General features: G+C 42.1%; 1 protein-coding gene and 1 pseudogene across 3 annotated transcripts in view; both read left to right on the forward strand.

Annotated features, from left to right (window-relative positions):
* Positions 1-7,455: 7,455 nt before the first annotated feature.
* On the forward strand, positions 7,456-8,170 carry LOC116541727 (annotated as a pseudogene). The gene has a single exon (XR_004264915.1). The product of XR_004264915.1 is annotated as a 60S ribosomal protein L9 pseudogene (transcript).
* A 4,282-nt stretch (positions 8,171-12,452) lies between these two features.
* RYK (receptor like tyrosine kinase) overlaps positions 12,453-26,151 on the forward strand; it is an 87,788-nt gene continuing 74,089 nt past the window's right edge. The window contains exon 1 of one of the 2 annotated variants that reach the window (XM_032266105.1): positions 12,453-12,827. In XM_032266105.1, the coding sequence (XP_032121996.1) occupies positions 12,581-12,827 (247 nt within the window). In that variant the 5' untranslated portion in view covers positions 12,453-12,580. The remainder of the gene's footprint in view (positions 12,828-26,151) is intronic. The other variant, XM_032266097.1, reaches the window with a different exon arrangement.

Here is a 26,151-nt window from a genome sequence, read left to right on the forward strand (position 1 = left end):
TTTCTTTTCTTTCTTTCTTTCTTTCTTTCTTTCTTTCTTTCTTTCTTTCTTTTCTCTCTTTCTCTCTTTCTCTTTCTTTCTTTTCTTTCTTTCTTTCTTTTCTTTTCTTTTTTTCTTCTCTTTCTTTCTTTCTTTCTCTCTCTTTCTTTCTTCTTTCTTTTTATTTCTCTCTTTTCTTTCATTTTAAAAATGGAGCTGAGGATTTCCTGGAATTTCTGAAAGACACCAGTTTCAAGAATCTCGATATCTCCACTTTCATACATCCCAGAGAAACTGTAGACATCAGTTTAAAAAAAAAAAAACCTTTAAAAAATCCATAAGGAGGCCAGTTCTGGTGGCTCATGCCTGTAATCCCAACACTTTGGGAGGCTGAGTTGGGTGGATCACTTTAGGTCAGGAGTCGAGACCATCCTGGCCAACATGGAGAAACCCCATCTCTGCTAAAAATACAAAAAATTAGTTGGGCGCGGTGGTGTATACCTGTAATCCCAGCTACTACGGAGGCTGAGGCAGGAGAATCACTTGAACCTGGGAGGTGGAGGCTGCATTGAGCCAAGATTGCACCACTGTACTCCAACCTGGGTGACAGAGCAATACACTGTCTCAAAAAAAAAAATCCATAAAGAGACAGATAATGTATCAAAGTGGCAGTTAGAGTTACAATTAATTTTTCAAAAGCAATAATGGAAACCAGAAGACAGTGAAATATTTCAGTGTTCTAGCAACTCTGAATTCTGTAATGAGCAAAACTGTTTTTTAGAATAAGATAAGGCATTTCTACTCAAATAAAAAACGGAGAGATATAACCACAAAAGATCACAATAAAGGAAAATTTCAGTCAAAGATGAACTTCAGGCAAAAGGCAAATGATTCCAGACAGAAGGTCTGAGATACAAAAAGGAATGGTTGTAAGTGTAACTAAGCAAGCATTAGCAAAATCAGGTAACAATAATAGTATCAAACTTTTGTGCATGTAGGAATAGGCTAGAACTAAAATTGTGGACAATAAGAGCAAATGGGTGGGGGTGGTGTGATCATAAAGTGTTTTAACGTTCTCATGTTCTTCAGGAAGGGGGGTAAATATATCTGTTAAATTTAGCCCTTATTAAGTATGAGTTTAATATAACTAGAACAGACATTAAAATAGGCATAAAGCATATGACTTCCAAAAAAAGTATAGACATAAAAAGTGAAATGAGAAGGATAATCAATCCAAAGGAAGGCCAAACTTGGTTGGGGGCATGTGAGGAGAATAGCATAAGAAAGAAAATAGAAAATACGTAATGAAATAGTTGAAATAAATCCAAATATACCTGTAGCTCCAATAATGTACTGAACTGAATTCTCAAGTTAAAGACAAATATTGTCATATGTAATAAAACAAAATCCACACTTAACACATTGGGACACAGAAATGTTGAAGCTGACAGGATGTAAAATGATACATAGGTAAATGCTAACAAGAAGAAAGCTGGCAAGCTGGCATGGCTTTATTAACTTTAGGCAAAATAGACTTTAGGCAAAAAGCATCACTGGAGATAAAATGAGTCATACACAAGAATAAACAGCTCAAAATTTCCAGAAGACATATCACTTTAAAATTTCCATGTCACTAATAATATAGTCCCAAAATATATAAAGCTCAAACTGGCAGAACTACAGGAAGAAATAAATAAATCTATTATCTTCAGGAGAAATTTGCATACAGTTCTCACAGTAAGAGATCAGTCAACAACACGAGAGTAAAAAGAAAGAACACTTGATCAGCACAATAAAAAGGTTGCGGGGTTGCTGTAATGTATATTACATAGAACTTTGTTTCCAACTATTGTAGAGCTATATACTTTTCTTGTTTTTTTTTTTTTTTTTTTGGGAGGGGGGTTTGCTTCTTTTTTCCCGGCGGGGGGGGAACAGGCGGGACTCCGGTCCACCCCACATCCGCCTCCTGGGTTCAGGCAATTCTCCTGCCTCAGCCTCCTGAGTAGCTGGGATTACAGGCATGTGCCACCATGCCCAGCTAATTTTTTGTATTTTTAGTAGAGACGGGGTTTCACCGTGTTGACCAGGATGGTCTCGATCTCTTGACCTCGTGATCCACCCGCCTCGGCCTCCCAAAGTGCTGGGATTACAGGCGTGAGCCACCGCGCCCGGCCTAGCTATATACTTTTCACAGGAAACATTTATGAGAATTAAATGACATGCTACAGCATTAAGCTAGCTTTAACAAATTTTTAAAGATTGATATTTGAGCCTGAAGCTAATATCTACGAAGCTTTTAGATTTTTTTTTTTTTTTTTTTTTTTTTTTTTTTTAAGAAAATTTCCTCTCTGTTGCTTAGGCTGGAGTGCAGTGGGGCAATTTCAGCTCACTGTAACCTCTGCCACCAGGGTTCAAGCAATTCTCCTGCCTCAGCCTCCTGAGTAGCTGGGATTATAGGTGCCCACCATCAATGCCTGGCTAATTTTTATATTTTTAGCAGAGACGGGGTTTCACCATGTTGGCCAGGTTGGTTTCAAATTCCTGATCTCAGGTGATCCTCCCACCTCAGCCTCCCAAAGTGCTGGGATTACAGGCATGAGCCACCATACCAGGCCTTAGAATTTGACCTAGACACAAAAACAGAACTGCCATGTTGGATTTGACCTAGAGATGAAAACAGAACTGCCAGCTGAATTGTGTCCCTCCAAAATTCATATGTTGAAGCTGTGGAAAGTTCAGTTTTGTTTCAACTAAAGAATTCCTAGAAAGGTTTACTGATCTGTTCTAAAATGAATTGTGATGGTGGTTGCACAGCTCTATAAGTATACTAAAACTCTTAGAATTGTTCATTTTAAATACATGAATTGTGCCAGGCAAATTACATCTCAGGAAAGTTTACATATGTATCAACTTGAGAAGCTAGAAATCTATGGAAACCTCTCTGTTTCTATGAGGAATTTGAAAAACTTTCAGAAAGGGAATGTGAGCTATTAAAGCTAAAGTATTTGGGGGGGAAAAGAAGTCTAACTTTCAAGATCTCAAAGAAAACATTAGACTTAAGAGTACTGAACACAGCATAGAAACCAAGAGACATGACAAAGTGACATAATGCACTCAGTGAATTAATCATGCAATAGCGGAAATCCTGAAGGCTTAGAAAAAGAGAATGAAATTGAAATATGGACTAATTCTGTTCCACAACAAGAAGAACTGTAGCATCCCCAGAGTAAACAATTTAACAACTCAAAGATGATGGACACACAAACTCCATTAACTCTAACAGAAAGGGTCAGAAACCATTTCCAATGCTAACTGAATAATGAGATGTCAGCTAGGCACAAGTGGAAGAACAAATTGAAAAGTTGTAATGTGAAGCTCTTTGCTATATTCACCAGGAAGTTACAGTGAAAAATGCAGTGGACTGAATTGTGTCCCTCCAAAATTCATATGTTGAAGCTCTAACTCCCAGTGTGACTACGTAGTTGGAGGCAGAGGTTTTTAGGGAAGTGATTAAGGTTAAATGAGATCAAAATAGTGGGGGCCCTAATCCAGTTGAACTTCTATTCTTTTTTTTTTTTTTTTTTTTTTGAGACGGAGTTTCGCTCTTGTTACCCAGGCTGGAGTGCAATGGCGCGATCTCGGCTCACCGCAACCTCTGCCTCCTGGGTTCAGGCAATTCTCCTGCCTCAGCCTCCTGAGTAGCTGGGACTACAGGCACGCGCCACCATGCCCAGCTAATTTTTTGTAGTTTTAGTAGAGACAGGGTTTCACCATGTTGACCAGGATGGTCTTGATCTCTTGACCTTGTGATCCACCCGCCTCGGCCTCCCAAAGTGCTGGGATTACAGGCTTGAGCCACAGCGCCCGGCCTGAACTTCTATTCTTATAAGAAAAGGAAGAGACATCAGAGATTGCTCTTTTTCTGTGGGGACACACAGAGTAGATAGAGGTCATGTGAGGACATAGCAAGAAGGTGGCTGTCTGTACACCAGGAAGAGAGGCCTCACCCCAGAAACCCATCCTGGCAGCACCTTGATCTTGGACCTCTAGCCTCAGAACTGTGAGAAAATAAATTTCTGTTGTTTAAGTCACCTCGTTTATAGTACTTTGTTATGGCAGCCTGAGCTGACTAACACAGAAAGTAAATACAGACGCTTCTGATTAAAGATAGTAGAGTAAGAACATGTGGTAATCTACAGTCCCTTCTAAAATCTCTTTAAAACTACCATTAAGAGATTTTTTAAAGGCATAAACAAACAAGGACAAAAAATATGGCAGAGGAGACAATAGCAGGAAGATGTTCAAAGCTGGAAAACAGGACATGTAGTAACTTATTTCGCTGACCTGAAAAGGAGAAATCCTAAGACAGAAATGGGGAAGGCAGAGAATCAATCCAAAAGACTCAGGAATTGGAACCAGTTCACTTTGCAAGTTAGAATGAAGATGGTATTGAAAATGAGAGCGTTGTTTAAAGTTTAAAGAGGTAAAAGGTTGTTAAACTTCCAGATACCTTCCTGCTATAGTTTGTGTGTTCGTTCCCTACAACCCTCATGTTGAAATTTGACTCCTGATATGGGAAGGTTGGGTGGTGGTACCTGGTGAGAGGTATTTGGGTCATGCGGGCAGATCCTTCATGAATAGATTGATGCCCTCCCTAGGGGTGAATTATTTCTCTGTTAGTTCCTTCAAGATCTGGTTGCTAAAAAGAGTCTGGCACCTATCCCCACTTGCTTCCTCTCTTGCCATGTGACCTTTTTGCACATGCTGGTTCATCTTCCACTTTCTACTGTTGAAGCAACCTCAGGCCCTCACCAGATGCAGATGCCCAATCTTGAACTTTCCAGCCATCAGAATAATGAGCCAAATAAACCTCTTTTCTTTGTAAACTATCCAGTCTCAGGTATTCTGTTATAGCAACACTAAACGGACTAAGACACCTCCCCAACTGAGCACAGCAGGATGTCTGCACACCACCTCCCCAAATCTAGCAAAGTACTGGAGTTTAAAATATTGGAGAGGATAAAACTAAGGGCTAAGTTGAAGGCAAGGGTATCACATTAAAAATAGGAAGATTTTGGCCAGGCACGGTGGCTCATGTCTGTAATTCCAGCACTTTGGGAGGCCGGGGTAGGCGGACCACCTGAAGTCAGGAGTTTGAAACCTGCTTGACCAACATGGAGAAACCCCATATCTACTAAAAATATAAAATTAGCCAGACGTGGTGGTGCATGCTTGTAATCCTGGCTATTCAGGAGGCTGAGGCAGGAGAATTGCTTGAACCCAGGAGGCAGAGGTTGCAGTGAGCCAAGACTGCACCATTGCACTCCAGCCTGGGCAACAAGAGTGAAACTCCATCTCAAAAAAAGAGAAGATTTTGAGACATTCTATCTATGTATTGATTTTAGGATTATGGGTCCTTCTTTTCCCTTGGCTGCTGGAATGCTAATAGTTGAGCCTGTACTGTTTAGTCAAGAGATGGGGAAAATATTCTGTGGGAAATTAGAACAGCCCAGAAGATATGTGGAAAGGTACGGACACTGTGTGTTCCTGAATAAGTGGCCAGATGAGCTGCTGAGAACTTCATAGTCAACAGATTCCATCCATATCTATACAGTTTCTAATTCAATTTTTAGTGCTCCTCTCTTCAATGAGCAACCAGGTAAGGATGAGTTCAGAAACTGGTCCAACAAGAAGTCTAAGATGAAAACAAATAACTTAAAACAAAACTAAAACTATACAGAGAAATAAAACTTTTTCAAAAGTTTTTTAAAAGTATCTTACAAATATATTATTGCTATCAGAGTTGTAAGAGAAGATAATTATTATGAAACAAGAATATACCATTAAAAAGGACATTTCAGAGAACAAACAAGCTCTAGGAAATTAAAAATGAGAGCAGAAATCAAAAACTCAAAAATAGTTATAAGATAAACAAATGACTTAGAAAGATCAGCAAAGAGATGCTTTAACAGCCAGAATATAGGAATTTTAGAAAGAAGATGGAAAACAGAGGGAAGTTATCATCAAGGATATAATTCAAAAAAACATCCCAGAACTAAATAGGCAGTGTATGCAGATTGAAAGGATCCACAAATAGAAACACATCAAGGTGCACATTAAAAACTTTCAGAATATCAGGAATAAAGTACTGTATCCCAAAATTTTCCAGAGGGCAGAGGGCAAGGGAAGGAAAAAGAGAGAGGGAGAGAAGGTTTTATACAAAGGGTCAAGAATCATAGTGGCATCCGACTTTCCACAAGTTACACTGAAAGCCAGAAAACAGTGTAATCATGCCTTTGAAATTCTGAGGAAATGCAATTTTTAACATAGAATTCTATGCCTAGTCAGTATTATGAATAAAGTGTTCATAAGATGTTTAAATACAGACTTTCAAATATGCAAACTCTCAAAATACTTATCTTCCATACTTTCTTAGGGAAATGCTCAAAGAAGTGCCCACTATATAAAGAAGGCAAATCAAAAGAGGATGGTATCCAGGAAAGAGGGAATCTAAAAAGTTACACAGGGAGGTCCCTGCATGATGGAACATTGCTGGATAATCACTTTGCAGCATCTAGGGAATAATGAATCCAAATGTCTAAGATGATAAAACTGATGGCTCAGTTGATGTGTTTGAATAGATTGAGAGAAGGTTTAAACAACTGAGGGATGACTTTCATGAATTATTGATGAATACATAGAAACCTAAGCAAGTGAAGTACATGCTAACTTTAGTAGGAAAAAGGGCTGTACAAGAAAGGAAAAGTTATTGTCAAAAGACTCAGCTGTGAATGGAATTTACACAGTCATAACTATATAAACAGTGTTTATGGTATGATGGTAGTGAGACAGGCAGTTTACACGTATGTGGTATTTTGGAGGGTATAAAAGATGGCAAAATATGCAGTTTCCTCTAGGGGCAAATCATATTAACACATAATGCCCAAAATGGAAAAATCAACAGGTTGGTCATATAAATACATTATTTCAAGTGATAGAAGTGAATAAACAGCTAAAGGGGTTTAAAGCAGCTGCCAGGTGAGAATGGAGAACAAGTGGTAATGTTGTTTCTTTGTAATACACCTTGTAGAATGGTGGCTCATGCCTGTAATTCCAGCACTTTGGGAGGCCGAGGTGGGCGGCTCACTTGGGGTCAGGAGTTCAAGACCAGCCTGACCAACATGGTGAAACCCCATCTCTACTAAAAATACAAAATTAACTGGACGTGCCGACACATGCCTGTAATCCTAGCTACTTGGGAGGATGAGGCAGGAGAATCATTTGAACTAGGGAGGCGGAGGTTGCTATATTTGTATATAATTTTAGTAAAAATAAAAGCTAACAGGCCGGGCATGGTGGCCCACGCCTGTAATCCCAACACTTTGGGAGGCTGAGGTGGGTGGATTACGAGGTCAGGAGTTCAAGACCAGCCTGGCAAAGATGGTGAAACTCTGTTTCTACTAAAAATACAAAACTTGCTTTTTTGCTGCGTTTACTGTGAGAATGAAGACGATTCTCAGCAATCAGACTGTCGACATTCCAGAAAATGTCGACATTACTCTGAAGGGACGCACAGTTATCGTGAAGGGCCCCAGAGGAACTCTGCAGAGGGACTTCAATCACATCAATGTAGAACTCAGTCTTTTTGGAAAGAAAAAAAAGGGCTCTGGGTTGACAAATGGTGGGGTAATCGAAAGGAAATTGCTACCGTTCGGACTATTTGTAGTCATGTACAGAACATGATCAAGGGTGTTACGCTGGGCTTCCGTTACAAGATGAGGTCTGTGTATGCTCACTTCCCCATCAACGTCGTTATCCAGGAGAATGGGTCTCTTGTTGAAATCCGAAATTTCTTGGGTGAAAAATATATCCGCAGGATTCAAATGAGACCAGGTGTTGCTTGTTCAGCATCTCAAGCCCAGAAAGATGAATTAATCCTTGAAGGAAATGACATTGAGCTTGTTTCAAATTCAGCAGCTTTGATTCAGCAAGCAACAACAGTTAAAAACAAGGATATCTGGAAATTTTGGGTGGTATCTATGTCTCTGAAAAAGGAAGTGTTCAGCAGGCTGATGAGTAAGACCTTAGAGTTGTCCAGCTACAGAAACACAAGATGTCTGTCATAGCTAAGACCTACCTGTGATACTTAAATGATGCAATAAAAGACCTATTAATTTGGAAAAAAAAAAAATACAAAACTTAGCCGGGCGTGGTGGTGCATGCTTGTAGTCCCAGCTACTCGTAGGCTGAGGCAGAGAATTGCTTGAACATAGGAGGCGGAGGTTGCAGTGAGCCGAGATCACGCCACTGCACTCCAGCCTGGACAACAGAGCGAGACTCTGTCTCAAAAAGCAAAACAACAACAACAAATAAAACCCTAAGTTTTTAAATAAAGAAAATGCCTGAAAAGTATTATAGCATAAAATAGAAACATTTAATGTTCTCTAAGCAGAAAGACATGACAGCAGATGTAGATGATTTGAAACCAACATGAGAATGAAATGAAAAGAAGTTATCAGTTGTGGAAGACCTAAAAGCTTATGAGCAGAAATTGCAAATGTAAATGGATAAATAAACAAAATAAATTACAGAGAAAAGAGAAATATGCTGTCATGATAAGAAGATTGGTGAAGTCTGGCTTGCTGCTTCTGCTAGAACAAGCTCTTACTTATTACCACGAGGACTGTGGTAATTTGTTACAGCAGCAACAGAGAACTAACAACGTTGTCTCCCTTGATCAGTTGTACCCTTTCCTCAGTGATGGAGACCTCCTCACAATTTAAAAGAACAGCACCTAGGTTTTCTCCTGGAAAATAGTTCCTGTCTTCGGAGAGGCCACACTAAATACATTAAATTAGGTTAAGACGAAGCCATTGAAACAAAGAGACCTCCAAATTGATTGAATAAGATAAAAGTTTATTTCTCTCTCACATAAGAGTTTGGCCAGTCTCAGCTGACAGTAGGTTGTGCTCATGTGGCCCCGGAGACTTCTGGGTTCATTTACCATGTTGCTCTTCTCTCAGTGTAACCTTGACCCCTCACTCCCACCTACCCATCTACTCCACAGCATCTCAAGCCCAAGACTGGCCTTTGAAAGTATAAGTCCTGCTGATGGTATTTCCTGGTCATGCTGAAATAGTCTCCTGGAGGAGGAGAATAAGGCCAACCACTGTGACAAACAAAACCAAAAGCGGAGGACCAGTGTGTGGATTGTGTTGATGACTGTGGCTTTCCTTTCCCCAAGGCAAAGAAACCTGAGGAGCCTGTGGTTAGGGTTTCTCATTTTTATGCTGAGCTTTTTTGGGAAATTTCAAAAGTTGCCACCCACACCTTGTTAGGGGAGGGAGAGGAAACTTCCTCTTTAGGATGAGTTGAGGATTGTGGGAAGACCTTTGTGTGAGACCAAGTGTCACGCAGAGACAGCAAGAGAGAGACTGGGAATCAATTCCTTCTCCAAGGGTTTAATTAAAAGTGTTGGGAATTTGCAATCTTATTCAGAAGTTAACATCTGAGTATAGATTTGAAGGAGGTGAGAGATGAAGCCATGTGGATGTCAGACAGAAAAGCATTTCAGACACAGGGAACAGCAGTGCAAAGGTCCTGAGGTAGGATTGTGTCTAGCATGTTGGAAGAACAAAAAGGAAGCCTTTGTGGTGTGGCTGGAGCTAAGGGAGTAGGCGGTGAGCACGAAATAAGGTCAGAGGGAAGGGAGAAAGGTGAAGAGTGAGAATTGCCTTGACATTAGAAAGACTTTGCCTTTTATTCTAGGTGAGTTGGGAACCACTGGTTGTCTGAAAGCCAGAGAGTACATGATCAGGCTGACATTTCACTTGGCCTCTGTCTGCTGTGTTGGGAACAGACTGAGTGAGTAAGGGAGAAAGCAGGCAACTGCAGCAGACCAAAAGAGAGACAGCAGAGCTGAGATATTAATGGAGTGACCAGCAGCATCAGAAGCACCTGGAGGCTTGGGAAAGCAGATCGTTGAGCCGCAGCCCTGGAGCTGCTACCTATTAGTCTTGAGGGGAGTCCAAGGAACTTACAAATTTCTGTAAGTTCCCAGGTGATGATACTGCTGGTCTGGGCACCACACTTTGAGAACTTATCTTTGTAGCACTGATGAAAACATTTGTTGATCAAAGTCCTCAAGGAAGCACATCGCTTGCTCCTGTGTCCCAAGAGCCCAATGTGATGCCTGCCACAAATCTCTATCTAGCTCAGGCTCTGGGCCAGGCCTGGTGCTATTGATTGAGGTTCCTGACGATCCCAGGTTTGAACTGTTTGGAGGTAACCAGTGATGAAACTTTCACAGGAAATGGTCATTAGAGAGAAAGGATTCCTTGTAATAACAATAACAACAGGTGTGACACCTACCCAGTGTTTGCCTAGGTGTTTTACTTGTATTTGTCTCCAATTAAATCCTATAAATGCCAAGGGAGTTGGGCATTATCCTGGGATTTTATGAATGAGGGAACCAAGGCCTAGAGAGTTTAATTTTCCCAAGACCACAGGATTAATAAGTACCAGAACCCAGGCAGGCCTGACTGACAGCTCTCTGTGGTTACATCACAGGCTGCCTCAAGAAGTCACGGACAAGACCTAGTAATTAAAGAACCTCAAGAAGATACGAGTTTCTTTTTTTGCGAACTAGGAGTCTTAAAAAATGCAGAGAATATGCCATCCTTTAAAAAAAATGCTTCCCATCTGAACTGAGATTCCTGTTCACACAACATGTTTCTAGCCTCAAGCCCTTCCTGGCAGAAACCCAGTAGCAGTGGCTGTCCCAACAGAAGTATTTGTGCTGATTTTCGTGGCTTTTAGCCTTCTCTGATGGAGCCCTTTTTCTTCCCTCTCTTTTCTCAGCTCCTCCGGTAGGATGAAGGGTGCAGGATTTTGTGCTGAGGCGCTGAAGCTTGACAAATTGAGGCCAGCCTGTCTCTAAAAGGAATCCGTGTATCTTGCTAGGGAGGGAGAAAACCAAGTTCCAGCCCTTCTCTCCTTATCAGCCTCCCTTTTCCCCCACATTTCCCGGAGGATAAAAATAGCTGCTTCCCAGGGTTTCACTGCGAGGGAGCAACTGCGCGCTGAAGCTGGGCCTAGCGTGAGAGCAGCTGCTCCCCGAGGCACGGGCCCCGCAGGGAGCCTTGGGGTCAGGGCAGGGGCCTGTCCGCAGGGACGAGGTGTCCCCGGCCGGGAAGTGGCACTTGGAGCCTCACCGAGAGAGGGGCCACTGGAGCAAATTTGACCGCGATGGTGGGTGGCTCGCAAAAATACATCAGGAGGCCTGGAAGTCCACGCACTGCCTGGCTCCACCGCCTTTAAGTACATGAGGTATATCTGTGGTTCTTAACCTTTTTGAAGTGACAAGGACTCCCTAAAGCAAATGATGACATAACACCTCTTTGTGTCCACTGAAGCATTCACACAACACACACACACGGACACAGACACAAATACACACTGAGGCACATACACTTTTGCACACAATTTCGTTTGATTGGAAGGCTGTTGAAACCCGGCATGAGCCACAGATTAAAAACTCCAAATGCAGGTTGATTACAGTGATGCAGAAAGATTATAAAAAATAAAAATTTGGCCCTGAGCAGCGGCTCATGACTGTAATCCCAGCACTTTGGGAGGCCGAGGTGGGGGATCACCTGAGGTCAGGAGCTGGAGACCAGCCAGGCCAACAAGGTGAAACCCCGTCTCTACTAAAAATACACAAATTAGTCCGGCGTGGTGGTGGGCGCCTGTAATCCCAGCTACTCAGGAGGCTGAGGCAGGAGAATCGCTTAAACCCAGGAGGCAGAGGTTGCAGTGAGCCGAGATCACGCCAGTGCAGTCCAGCTTGGGCAACGGAAAAAGACTTCGTCTCAAATAAATAAATAAAAATATAAAACTAAATAAAATTTTGTAGCATGTAAAAGTAGGGTTACTAAAGTGGGCTAAGATCTTTCTGGAAAACAAATGTATGTAGCATAAATTCATGAGAATAGATACGGAAATGATAAAGCTCATCACAGATGGTAAGATAAAAGTTGATTTCTATTTATTTGAGTTTTCTCACTAAACAGAAAAGCATGCTGCTCTTTCGCAACCAGAACGGCCACATCCAGGCGTTTCCGGGGACCTGGGGCACCCAATGGGCTGCAGGTGCGGCCGGTGGCTCGTGCCTGGCCGGTCCGTCGGGGAAGGAGGGTTATAGACAATAGACAAGCAAACTTTAGACGCGGTTACCGCATCAGGCAGGGAAAGACTCTTCGGGAGAGGGTGACTCTAGCCCTTAGCCCGCCGAGGGTATTTAAACCCCCAGCGCGCCGCCCACAACAACCCGCACAGAGCGAACGGTGCGTGCGCGCTCCCGGGGAGGCGGCGGCGCGCACGGGCGCGTCTCCGCGGACAGCCCCCAACTCCGGACGATGCCGCCGAGTAGGCGGCGGCGGCGGCGCGCTCTGGAGGTCTGAAGCCGCGGCTGGCTGCCACGGGCCGACGGCGCCATGAGCTGGGCAGCCGCCCCCGGCTCGGGGCTGTAAGCGGCTCGGGGCCGGGGGTGGGCGGTGGTGAGGCGGACGGCCGACGCTCCATTTCGGCGGCGGCGGCGGCCATGCGCGCGGCGGCGCGGCTGTGGCGGCCGGCCCGGGGCCGCCTACTGGGGGCCAGCGGCCTGAGGGCCCCGCTGCCGCCGCCGCCGCTGCTGCTGCCGCCTCTGCTGGCGCTGCTGGCGCTGCTGCCCGCGCCTGGCGCCGCCGCCGCCGCCGCCCTCGCCCCGCGGTCCTCGGCGCTGCCGCGGGCGGCCGCCGGGCCCAGCGTAAGCCTCTACCTGAGCGAGGACGAGGTGCGCCGGCTGATCGGTGAGTGCGGCCGCCGAGGCCGGGGCGGCAGGTCGGGCCGGAGGGGGCAGCTTCCGGCCGCCGGCGGCTCAGTCTGCGCGCCGTGGACTGCGGGCGCGTGTCCTTCCCGCCCCCCGCGCCCGGGTTCGCCTCGCGGCCCGGCCTCTGGCTGCCTTGCTGGCCAGGAGGTGTGGTCCCTGCCCGGCCCCCAGCTCCGGGTCAGGCTTCGTGCCTTCCCCGTCACCCCCTCTGACCCGCCGCTATAGATCCGGATCCACCCATTCCGTCCTCCTCACTGCCTCCTTAGCCCTTCTCCCTAGTCCTTAAGGCTCTCTCCCTAGTCTTTGAGACTCAAGCGCTCTTACAACTTTTCTTTCCTGCCGCACGAAGTTTCTTTGACCCTTTCTAGGGGTGTCACTCTAGGGCCTTCGATTTGAATACCTCGAAATTCACGTTTTAGACTGAGCATGCAAACCCTTTGCTGTGGTTTTGTTGCCCCAGTAGAGGCCACGCTTCTGTGCTTACCCTTTTACAAAAAAAAAAAAAAGAAAAAAGAGAGAGGGAGGGGTTATAAAGGCACCAAATGTTCGTGGCAACCTCCAAATCTTAGACCTAGATTTGGAGCATATTTTGGAGCATATGCTTAGATTCTAAGCATATTTTTAGTGAATAAATCGTCAGGTAGCAGACCTTTTTAGTTTCAGTACCTTTTTGGTTTTTGCATTGGATATGTTGGAGTTTGGACTGATCCTGTGCTTCTGGGCTACTCCTGCTTTGAATACCTTGAAGGGAAACGAGAACTTAAGTCTTGGGTCGGTTTGTGGTTCTATGTACCTACTTAACTTTGTTGTTTGGGGAATTAATTTGAAAAATTCCTGGGGTCTTGTTTTAGGACTTTGTGGATTCTGGAAATGAACCTTTAGATCTGACAGGAATGACCCCCAAAAAGGAAGCCCTTGGTACCTAGAGATTTGCGTTCTTTTGTTGTTATGGCAGTCTTTTTATTTCATATCAAGGTGGTGCTTCTGAGTGCTTGAGGGGGAAAATTATCCTCTGTTGCATCCATTATCTGTCAGTATTATTCTGTTTTTTTTTTTTTTTAAAGTAATGTTTTCTTGAAGTGTGTTGAGATTGACTCAATGTAGAAATGGAATTACTTACAGCAGATTCTTTAGACATTGTTACATGTACGGATTTGTAGTTTTTAACCAAAGAAGAATGCTGGTTTTTTTTTTTACAAAGTAAAAACTTTGTATTTTTTACAAAGTCGTGCCATTCTTAATCCTTCTTAGTCTAGTTAATTAGCTGAATGTAGTTTAGCTGAATTAAAACTGCAAATTGGGGTAGTACTTGGAACACAAGACTAAGACTTAGGAAAAATAATACAAGACGATGCATATCACATTAATTTTAGAAATATTAATGTATTAATGCATGGTTTTGTAAAGGCTTTTTGGTTAAAGCACTTAGCTTGTCAGTTTGTTTACATGAGTAAACAAGTCGGGGTGAAGGTAGGGGACATAGGACAACGAGGGACTGACATTGATTGAATTCCTGCCATAGACCTGCTCCTACATGCATTAACACATAATTTCTTCTAATTTTCTTGTGGCCCAGTGAGGTAGGTGGCATTATTCCAATTGTAAAGTTGAGGAAAATGGGATTTTTAAGTAACTTGCTCAAGGTCACACAGTTCATAATTTTTACAAAATGAAACAGTGTTGACATAGGCTACAAAGTTTTATTGAATGAATTGAAGATATTGTTTGTGGAAGTTTGATTATAGCATGATGGAAAATAAATCATTGCTAATTAGCACTTGAAGTTATGTATTTGTTACCTTATTCAAAGGTTGGCCTGGAACTAATTTTTTTTTTAGCAAGGTTTGCAGCAGAGGACGCTCCTGATTGATAAGCATCCAATTTATGCCCAGAAATGCTGTTGTTGGGGGGAGGGTAGGAAGTATTGTTTCAGTTAACTCTCTTTTCTACCTCAGAGACAAGAAAGACTTCTAGCAATAGTTTCTTCAGTGCAAGTAGGGTTGACTTGTTACAGAGCATCTGTAGTCACTCCATCCTGAGTGACTACAGATTCAGGTTTGTTCTTTCCATCCCTTCCCATCTCCCTCATACATTCTACTTCGAAAATAATTACGTGGTGCCTCCTGCTAGGGCAGAGCAAGTGGGTAGGGCTGAGATGTGTACAAGGTACTCTGAGTTCTCAGAATGCAGTTTCTCACAGAGGCTGTTTTGGTACTTAAGGCTTCTTGGAATAGTAGCTTTTCACCATATTTTATTTATTATTATTATTATTATTATTATTTGAGATGGAGTGTCACTCTGTCACTAGGCTGGAGTTCAGGGGTGGGATCTTGGCTCACTGCAACCTCTGCCTCCTGGGTTCAAGCCATTTTCCTGCCTCAGCCTCCTGAGTAGCTGGGACTACCGGCGCATGCCACCACACCCAGCTGACTTGAGATGGGGTTTCACCATGTTGGCCAGGATGGTCTCGATTTCCTGACCTCATGATCCACCCATTTCAGCCTCCCAAAGTGCTGGGATTACAGGTGCGAGCCACCACGCCTGGCCTGTACCATATTTTAGAATCACTATAGGTTTTCGTCCCTTCTGAACACTAGCGTGGGAAATGAACCATTATTTTATTATATTTTTAAGGCAATTTAGAATTCCAAGTAAGAAACTTACAAATGAAGTTGATAGTGACAGCTTTATAAATTGAATTAATTGCCCTTGATATGAGAATAAATTGTTTTAATCCAATCAATACATCCATACATATAGTTTTAAGAAAACCCAGGAGCACTAAATGGCTTTTAACAAACAAAGCAGCCTCTTGCTTTTGGCCTTTTTATCCCCCAGGCGCTACTTTCCAGTACTACTTTAACTAGTTCTGTTTATTTTTTCTTTCTCTTTTTTTACTTTTGTAATTCTAAAGAAATGTAGAATAAATCTTTGACTTTCTAGTATGATAACTGAGCTCTTCCTCTTTCCTCCCTTAAATCCTCCGATATAGTTAGGTAACTTTTTTTTTTTGTAAAGTAGCAGTATTTATATTATTGTGTACACATGTATTGCTATATAGTGACTTATGATTATGTTTTTTTCTATACATTTTGTTTTTCCCAGCACAAATAATTGTATTTTATCAAAATTGGATTTTGATTCATTATTTATCTTTGGCTGTGTTCCCTTAACTACTCCAAGAAATATGTTAAAAGCCTTTTGATTTTTTTCTAGGTAACACATTAAATCATCTATCAATTCCCTTTAGTTTCCTCTTAGAGACTTCTGGGTCTGGAGCATTCCATCCACTTGCTCCGATCTGGACAGTAGGATTATTTTTTCTGGGACTTCTGTTCCTTTTTTCCTGTCTTGGAACTTCTGTTTCTTGCATCTTCTGTCTTCCTTTTTCTTGGTTTGCTTCATTTTGCTAATATGTACATATCCTCGGTAGCTTCTTAAGAAGGAATGATGGGAGATAAATTACTTGAGGCCTTGCATGTCTGAAGATGTCTATCCGATAATACTTTGTAGATGGTTTGGCTCAGTTTAAAATATTAGGTAGAAGATACATTTTTTTTTTCATCATTTTGATGGCATTTTCACCGTTTTCTGTCTTAAGCGTTTTTGATGAAAAGTCCAAAGCCGTTCTGTTTCCTCTTTTTTTCTCTATTGTTTGAAGTGGTTTTTTTTTCTGGCTTTCTGAAGTTTCACAAGTTTCTGTGTGGTCGGTTGATTTGTTCTTTCCTTCCTTTCTTCCTTTCCTTTCTTGTAGTACCTTGGTGAGTCCTTTCAATCTAGAGACACATATCTTTCAGTTTTCAGAAATGCTTGTTTTTTAAAATAATTCCCACCCTTTAGTTTCTGTGTGTGTGTGTGTGTGTGTGTGTGTGGTGCGTGTGTGTGTGTTTTCTTTCTGAGATGTCTGTTGGCTTGGTTATTGAACCCCCTAGAAGTGATCTTCAAATTTTCTTAACCTGTCTCACCTCTTATTTATTGCTTTGCATTGGAAGGAGTGGGCAGGGGGGGAATTTCTCAATTTTGTCTTTCAAAGCTTTCATTTAAAACATTTTAGGGATCACATTTTTAAATTTTAGAGTCTTTTTCTGTTTCCATTTCATTGCATCTTATTTTATGAATGTATTATCTTCACTTATCTCTGATGTGTATATTTTTATTTTTTCTTCGTGTTTAATATATTTTTAATATTTCTTCTGTTTCCTTCAGTGTGCCTGTTCATTTCAGGGATCTGTTATATGTTTGTTTAAATCATAAATATCTGGTGAGCCTTACTGTCTGTATTGAAGAGAAAGATCCTGAGCAGTTGATTACAGTTGATTACACTTGGAGTTCAGGTGGACTTTTCATCGGAGTCTGCCCCGAATATTGACATCTTTACATCTCTTTTGGGGCCAGTGTTTGCAGAGAAGAAACCTGCATCTCCTGTGTCTGGGATACTTGGTGATATGCCAGCTGCCAGGGTTTGGGTTACCTGATTGAGGGAGGGATGGAGGCTGTAGCCTTTGACTTGTGGCTGCAGTTCTCTTGCCACTGTGATTCAGTGTCTTCAGAAAAAACTTTGGGTCTCCTGCTGGACCTGGGGGTCCAACTGCTTTGAACACCTCTTTCAGTGACTCACCGTTGTCTAGGCTGAGCCTCTGATCAGCCTTTGAAACCTCCTTGGTGCTTCAAGGGCTGAACTTCTTGGAGGTCCTGAGGGGCAGTGACCATTCTTCAGCTGCTTTGCCGTCGTGCAAAAGTTTGTTGAAAAAAAGTATGTCGTCTTTCCCTTTCTGTTTGTCCTTGTGGTTTAATGTCTCTGTGATTTTTTTTTTTTTAAACTATCATTTTAGAGGAATTTTGGAAGGAAATGGAGATAAGGGATTATGGTCATGTGGCAGTCTTTTTGTATGAACAGTATTAAGGGTAGTTAGTGGTAGCTTGATTGTAAAAATAGTTGACACTTTTAAAAATGCCATCTTTTGTCTGTGTGGGGTCTAGAGGTCATCCCTGTGTTGTGTATTGTTGTTTCCATTCTATAGAGGCGTGTTAGTCTGCTCAGGCTGCTGTAACAAAGTATCATAAATTGGGTGGATTGTAAACAACAGAGATTTATTTCTCACAGTTTTAGAGATTGGGAAGGCCATCATCAGGGTTCTGGTAGATTTGATATCTGGTGAGGGCCCACTTAGATACTGCCTTCTCCCTGTGTTCTCACGTGGTGGAAGGGGCAAACGACCTCCCCTGGGTCTTTTTATAAGGGCTGTAATCCCATTCATGGGGATTGCTTATATGACCTAATCACCCCTGAAAAGTCCCTACCTGCTAATATCATCTCCTTAGGGGTTAGGATTTCAACATAGAGATTTTGGGGGACACAGAGATTGAGACCATAGCAATGAGAAAACAATAATCTTAGAGTAGGTATATATAAATAGCCCGTTTTTTTGATAGTAGTAGGGCATGCGGCCCTGATGGAAGTGTATCTGTTCTGAAGCACCAAAAGCTTCAGGAGCTTTTACACTCTGGTCGGCCTTCCTGTGCTCCTGGGCCCTGGTCACTCCTCTTAGCAGGCTGCAATGTAGGCATTCATTTCTGCACTTTACTGATGAGGACCCTGATTCGGGGCCCTTTGGACTGTGAGTAGAAGGCCAGGACTTGACTCAGTCCTGCCTGAGACCTCAATTCATATTGCCTCTTTATCAGCTCTGGAGGAGTGCAATTAATCAAAAACTCAAAGGAGTAGAATCTGCAGGCCTGCTACCACTGTGCTTGTTTGTGGTCCTTATTGTTAATGCTGGTTATTCTTGACATCCTTCCATGTTCTCTAATTGATAATTTTCACAGTACTGAGCTCTGTAGAATTCCAGTGCTTGTGAAGGTGGCATGTGGCTGGGGCAGTGCCAGAGGCTTGGGAAGAACATGTTGGTGAGTGGGGGGAATGGCATAAACTGATTATGGCTACAGTGGTGGTGGTGATAGGGGTCAGGGGGACTTTTTTTTTTTTGGAGTTTCACTCTTACTGCCCAGGGTAGAGTGCAATGGTGTGATCTTGGCTCACTGCAGCCTCTGCCTCTCGGGTTCAAGTGATTCTCCTGCCTCAGCCTTCTGAGTATCTGGAACTACTGGGGTGTGCCACCATGCACAGCTAATTTTCTTTCTTTGTATTTTTAGTAGAGGTGGGGTTTCGCCATGTTGGCCAGGCTGATCTCAAACTCCTGACCTCAGTCTCCTAAAGTGCTGGGATTACAGGCATGAGCCACCTTGCCCAGCCAGGGGGACTTTTGAGAAGAGACCCCATCTCCCACCAATTAGAAATTTACTTTGGATACCTTGCTTCTCCTTTTAAAATAAATACCTTCTGGAAAAGTTAAGCACGTTCACATTTTATTTAAAATCAGATCAATACTAATTGAGAACCCTGTGTCCCAAATAAGTCCAGAAAAATTTTTTGAAGCTAAACCAAGTACCATACACAGTGGTAGAACATGACAATCCAAAATTATTACATTCCTTTCCCTGAAGAACTCAGAATTTTGTAGGGGAGACTGTTGCATCTGTGACGTTAACACTGAGATGAGAGTTATATTGCTGATTGACATAAGTTACTGTAGGAGTGCTTACTTTTGACTGTGGAAAGGGCGGAGGGAAGAGAGGCTTAGAGAGCTAGGAAAGTTGTCCCATCAAAAAAAAAGACATTTGAGCCTCATCTTGAAGGATGAATTTGATAGGCAGAAAAGAGCAGTTCATACCAGGCAGAGAAAGTAGTGTAAACAAAGGCATAGAGGTATGGAGGCAGCTGTGTGAAATCGTGGGGTAGAAAAAATCTGATGTGGCTGAGGTGAAAAAATTAGCAAAGCAATAGAGCACCAGAGGATAAAGCTGAAAGGTAGGCTGAGGTTAGAGTAGGAATTTGAGCTCTTATAGGTGAATTCTTCAGTGAGCTGCTGAAGAATGCAGACTAGGAGAGTGCATAGTCAGGTCTGGGGAGATAACTGTAGGGGAGATGACTTTGGCCCCAGTGAAGAGGATGGCTTTGGAGATTGAAATGCTGGATCTGGGAAATGGGATAGAGCCAAACTTGCCATGATAAGAGGGATCAACTAAGGCAGTTAAAGGGGTGGGATGGATTTGTGAGGAATTTGCTGAGTTTGGAGAAGACTTAGTAGAAGAGACTTCAGGGTTAAAGAAAAGGGAGGAGTAACAGAGGAATCTAAGGTTTCAGATTTGGGCAGCTGAACCAAAGGGCCCCTTCCTGGGAGAAGTGATTGGTTGAGGGAAAGAAAAATGAGATGAGCCTTGTATTCTTCTCCTTCCAGCACCTCTCTCTCTTCCTAAATCTCAGAGCCCATGCTTGTTGGGGGGAGTGGGGGCAGGGTTTGAGGATGTGCTTTCTGCCAGTCAGTCTGGCATAACCAGCCAGAGGGCCTAGATCCCTGGTGGAGTGTTGGGAGGTTAACACTGTGCAGCAAACCCTTAACCCTAGGCATTTTGGTGGAGTTGGTATTTATTTGAATCCATGTGTTCTTCATTGGGAGAGAGGCAGAGACATTGTGCAATTGTGAGTTTGAGAGTTGTTTTTTTTATTATGCTACACATGTGAGAGAACTCTATCGAATTGTGGCTAAACTTGTCCCCTGTGAGTCACATCCTGAGTTGACTGGCCAGTTTTCAAGGTGCTGCCTAAAATGCTGTTTGGATTTTAAGGATCGCTTTTGGGACAAATCAAACATGTGAGTATTTATTCAGGGACCTGAGTTGAGAAGTTCCGTAGCATTACTTTTGGAGTTTTGATGCAGTTATGCCAGTGTTCTGAAAAACCTTGCCAGCTACACATCCTAAAGCAAAACAAAAAGTTGTACATGAAAGAGAACTATTAGCTACTCTAAAATTATATCACACTTAAAAGTATACATTTTTGTGTGTTGTTGATGTAAATCAAGCACAATATTTTCTAATAAAAATGTTATTAAACAGCATTCATTTGTGAAGGACCTCTTAAAATGTGCCGAAATAAATGTGTAGGTATTGCTTGGTTATGTAATAAACAGTTACTGAATGATTCTTTTTGTGTGCCCAGCAGTGATAGTGTTGAGTGGATTTCATAGGTCTCATTCTTATTCTTTTTTTTTTTTTTTTTTGGCGGGGGTTTGCTCTTTTCACCCAGGCTGGGGTGCAATGGCATGATCTCAGCTCACTGCAACCTCTGCCTCCCGGGTTCAAGTGATTCTCCTGCCTCAGCCTCCCCAAGTAGCTGGGATTACAGGTGCCCACCACCACTCCTGGCTAATTTTGGTATTTTTAGTAGAGATGGGTTTTCACCATGTTGGCCTGACCAATCTCAAACTCCTGACCTCAGGTGATCCGCCTGCCTCTGCCTCCCAGAGTACTGGGATTATAGTCGTGAGCCACTACACCTGGCCTCATTCTCATTCTTATAAAAACTTTAAGCTGGAATAGACAGCGCACAAGGCTCTAGTTAGGGATCACCTGTGATTTAGGGAGGAGGAAGGGCATATCTTGCTGTATGCCAGGTACTTTATATGTGTTCTCTTTTATCAACCATAGGAAGTTGGTGGCATTGACCTTTTTTTTTTTTTTTTTAAACAGATAAAGCTGAGGAGCTGAGGTTGTGGGCAATTACAGAATTTGCTGTAGGTCACAAGATGTGTGGGGCTATGTGACTCCAAAGTGCATGCTTTCTCTGCTGTGCTGCCTTTGAAGGTTAACAGTTTACTTAGTCTTTAACCGAAATCATCTGAGAAGCTTTAACACAATACAGATTCCTTGACCTACCCTGAGCAATTTGTTGAACTGATCTGAGATGGGGCTCAGCTAAATTAACCTTTTGAATGCCATGTTTAATTGATTACCGGATGTACAGTTTTTCCACATTTGAACATCTCTGAAATCAGAACCATGTTATAATTAGTGGTGAGTCATCAGTTAATAGATAGCTTTTTTTCTTTCTCAGTGGCACAAAAAATAATGATACACTTTAGATTAAATGAAATATCGTATTATAAAAAGGTGAGACTGTAAAGGGGACTACATAGTTTGTCACCTTCCTTTTTTTTTTTTTTTTTTTTGAGACGGAGTCTTGCTCTGTCTCCCAGGCTGGAGTGCAGTGCCTTGATCTTGGCTCACTGCAGCCTCTGCCTCCCTGTTTCAAGCAAGTGTCATGCCTGAGTCTCCTGAGTAGCTTGGTGTCCCCACGTCTCAGATTGGGACTACAGTCATGCACTGCCACGCCTGGCTAATTTATGTATTATTATTATTTTTTAAGTAGAGATCCAGGGTTTCACCATTTTGGCCAGGCTGGTCTCAAACTCCTGACTTCAAGTGATTCCCCCCTCCAACTCTGCCTTGGCCTCCCAAAGTACTGGGATTACAGGCCTGAGCCACTGCACCTGGCTTCCACCTTTTTTTTGTGTGTGGGTGTGTATGTGCTTGACACAGTTTTCAGAATTGTAAAATTCACTGTTGGTATTTATTATTTGCTTATGGTAATAGCTGTGTAGTAATGTCCTTGCAGGGAAACCATAAAATGAATGAGGTATTATCATTAGATTAAGAGCAATAGCAAGATTACTTTTCAGCCAAGAAGCTGCAGGCAAGGAGAAATGTCAGTGGCTCTCAACCTTTTTTTGTGAAAGCCTTAGGTCCTTTCCCTAGAAAAAGGTGTGAATATCCACACATACTAAGTTTTGTATACTGTGCTAGGACCTCTTAGACTTTTCGGGCCTTTGAGAGACTGCTGATGAAAGTTTGTGGGTACAACTGAGTTTCACAAAAACTGATATGTGTTATATTCTGTATTCCATCCTAAGATCTGACCTCCTACCTGAAATTTTTAAAAAATTGTATATATTAAGATTCACTCTGTTGTAAAGTTACATAGGTTTTGACAAATTCATGGTGTCTTATATCCATCACAGTATCATAGAGGGTAATTTCCACCTTTAAAAAATCCCCTGTGGGCTGGTCACAGAGGCTGACCCCTGTAATCTCAGCGCTTTGGGAGGTCGAGGTGGGCAGATCACCTGAAGTCGGCAGTTTGAGACCAGACTGACCAACATGGAGAAACCTCGTGTGGTGACACATGCCTGTAATCCCAGCTACTTGGGAGGCTAAAGCAGGAGAGTCACTTGAACCGGGGAGGTGGAGGTTGCAGTGAGCCAAGATCACATCATTGCACTCCAGCCTGGGCAACAAGAGCAAAATTCTGTCTCAAAAAAAATAATCTTCTGTGAATGGGACATTTATATTTATAAATACTCCCTCCTTATATTTTAAATAAGGTGTTTTAAAAATACATTTATTATGGAAAATTTCAAAAATTCAGAATAAGGCATAATAATTTAATGAACCTCTATATACCCATCATCCAGCTTCAGCAATTATCAACTCATGGCCAATTCTGTTTAATCTCTACCACCGCTTCCCTACTGCACTCATTTACCCTCATTCTTCCTATCTTCTACTTTTGAAGCAAATCAAGACATAAATATATTTCAGTATGTATATCTGAAAGAAATTCTTAAAAAATTTAAAACAGCCATTATTGCACATTATTAGGAAATAAACAAGAATATATAAATGTCAGATATCTAGACTGTTGAGCTTTTCCTGATTTGTAAATATGTGAATGTATATGTAGAGACTCTGGCCTACCACTGGATCTACTCTTACCATCTTTGCCCCTCCCTCCACCACTTGCTTAGTTCCCTTGGTGCCCAGGCTCTTTCTCACCCTAGAGTCTACATTAGATGGCACCTCTTCCTCACGTTGTTTCCCAGCTCTTTACATGGCTGGTACTTTCTAGATCTCAACTTAAAATGTCAATTCCCCAGAGAGGCTAGTCTTCCTAGGGCTGATCCCCAGTGCCTCTTTGCTAGCACGCTGTTTTAAGCATGTGATACTTTTTGGTTGTTTCCATCTCCTCATTTAGTGAAAGTTAGTTCTGTTTGAATGGAGACTTTTTAGGTTGTTCCACTTTATATCTTTAGCACCTAAAACAGTACCTGACATGTAGTAGGTTTTCATTAAAAGTGGAACAAATGAGTAAACAAATGAATCATACTTACAAAACATTCACTATCCTGTGCCTTACTGGAGTCATCAGAAATTCTGTTGATCATTTCCCATTGCCTGCTAAGTTGCTATCCAAAAGGGAAATTTGACTGAAGTTATACTAATGGAAGTTTATGTATGTTAATTTGTTATTATCATTTTGCAAAGCAAATGTATGTTAATTTTTTATAGCTGTTTTTCTTTTCTTTTTTTTCTTTTTGAGACAGGGTCCCACTTTGTTGCCCAGGCTGTAGTGCAGTGATGTAGTCATGGCTCACTGCAGTTTGAACCTCCCAGACTCGAGTGATCCTCTTGCCTCAGCCTCTGAATACCTGGTACTACAGGTGTGAGCTACCATACCCTACTAATTAGAATATTTGTTTGTACAAACGAGGTCTCCCTATGCTGCCCAGAATGGTCTCAAACTTTTGGGCTCAAGGGATCCTCCCACTTTGACCTCCGAAAGTGCTGTGTTTACAGGTGTGAGCCACTGTGCCTGGTCTTGATAACTTATTTCCTTTGGAGTTGCCTGATTTGCCTCTGTCCCATTCCGCTGCTGTCTCTGGGTAATGCACCTCCCATGTTGATTTCCATAGCTCCATACCCTGCACAAGCAGACCTGTATCACTGCACCTATCATACTTTGTCTCACTTTTACTGCACGGAGGCTCTTCATGGCTTGGTGCAGAGGAGTCTCTCAATAGACTGTTGGCCCACACTACAGTTGGAGGATGTGAAGTATTCAAGAGAGATTCTGGCAAAAGCCTTTATCAGTAATGAAAAGCTAGGAAATACAGTTTCTAATATTTTTTTTCCTGAAATGTCTAACTTGCTATCCTATCCAGTCTATTTTCCATATTATATACATTATGGTTTTCAGCTCTAGAAGTTTGACTAGGGTCTTTTTATGTTTTCCATGATTCTACTTAACTTTCTGACCACATGGAATACAGTTATAATAGTTGTTTCATACTATAACTGGGGGGCATCACATACTGGGGTCTGTTGGGGGGAAATAGGGGAGGGACAGTGGGGGGTGGGGAGTTGGGGAGAGATAGCATGGGGAGAAATGCCAGATATAGGTGAAGGGGAGGAAGGCAGCAAATCGCCATGTGTGTACCTATGCAACAATCTTGCATGTTCTTCACATGTACCCCAAAACCTAAAATGCAATTAAAAAAATAAGAAAAAGTTTAAGGTGCAGTTAGAGGCTTTTTGAAGGAGAGACTTGAACTTGTTTATAGGACAATAGTTCTCAAACTTGAGTATTTATCAGAATCACCTGAAAAGCTTATTAGACCTTAATTGGCTTGGCTGCATGCCCAGAAAAAAAAAAAAAAGTTGTTTCGGTGTCCTTGTTTGTTAATTCTAACATTTGTGCCTGTTTGTGTTGATTTTGACAACATATCATGTTCACTTCCTGAAGTGGCATAGTTAGGAAAAGTTCTTAGTGCCTGCGATTCCTGGCTTTTCCTTGGGAGGAACAGGAGATTCCCTTCCATGTCTTCTTGAAGCTGATTTCTAAACCACCTATCAGGACCAAAAGGTTGAGCCTACCTGCTTTTCCTTAGGCAGAAAGAAGGCAGTCTGAAGGAAGGAGGGGAAGAAGGGGTATATTTATGTTGTCTGCTGTTGTCGATCCTGCCTGTCTTCTTTCTCTGGAAAGCTTTCTTTAATCCTTATATTTTTAGTCCTTATATTTTCTGTGTATACGCTTATACTCTCAAGATAGTTGTATCAAGACATTTAAGGTTGCAGGACAAATATATGAGGAACATGCTGAAGAATGTGGCAGAGAATTACATGAAAAATCTTGTTTAATCCACAGATCATTGTTTGAACAGCTATGGGATTGAAGACTGACTTGCTTTTTCTATTAGGAAGGATGCCCTTGTTCTACAGTCTAATATTTGTAATTCATCATCTTGTAATGTAGTTAAACATTAGGTCTAAGCTAATTTTCTAGGTATAATATGACCACAGCTAGATTATTAGATTCTGATTAACAAACTGTTGTTTTATTGAGTTGAGCTTGTTACTTTGCATAAACTAGGAGCATTTGAAATAAGAGCTCCTTATTTATTTTCCTTTTAGCATTCATTAAAGTGTGTTCAGTGGTTTAATACATATTAAGTGATTTCGTTTTTTTTCCTCTGATTAATAGCTCGTATTACCACTGTCTTCAGAATCTAGAAGATTATCTTGACTAAATGAATTTTTACTTACGGTTTGACTGGCATGTGGAAACTGTG

This window comes from Sapajus apella, unplaced genomic scaffold (assembly GCF_009761245.1).
Source record: "Sapajus apella isolate SASKATOON/1434 unplaced genomic scaffold, GSC_monkey_1.0 scaffold4, whole genome shotgun sequence".
Classification (NCBI taxonomy): domain Eukaryota; kingdom Metazoa; phylum Chordata; class Mammalia; order Primates; family Cebidae; genus Sapajus; species Sapajus apella.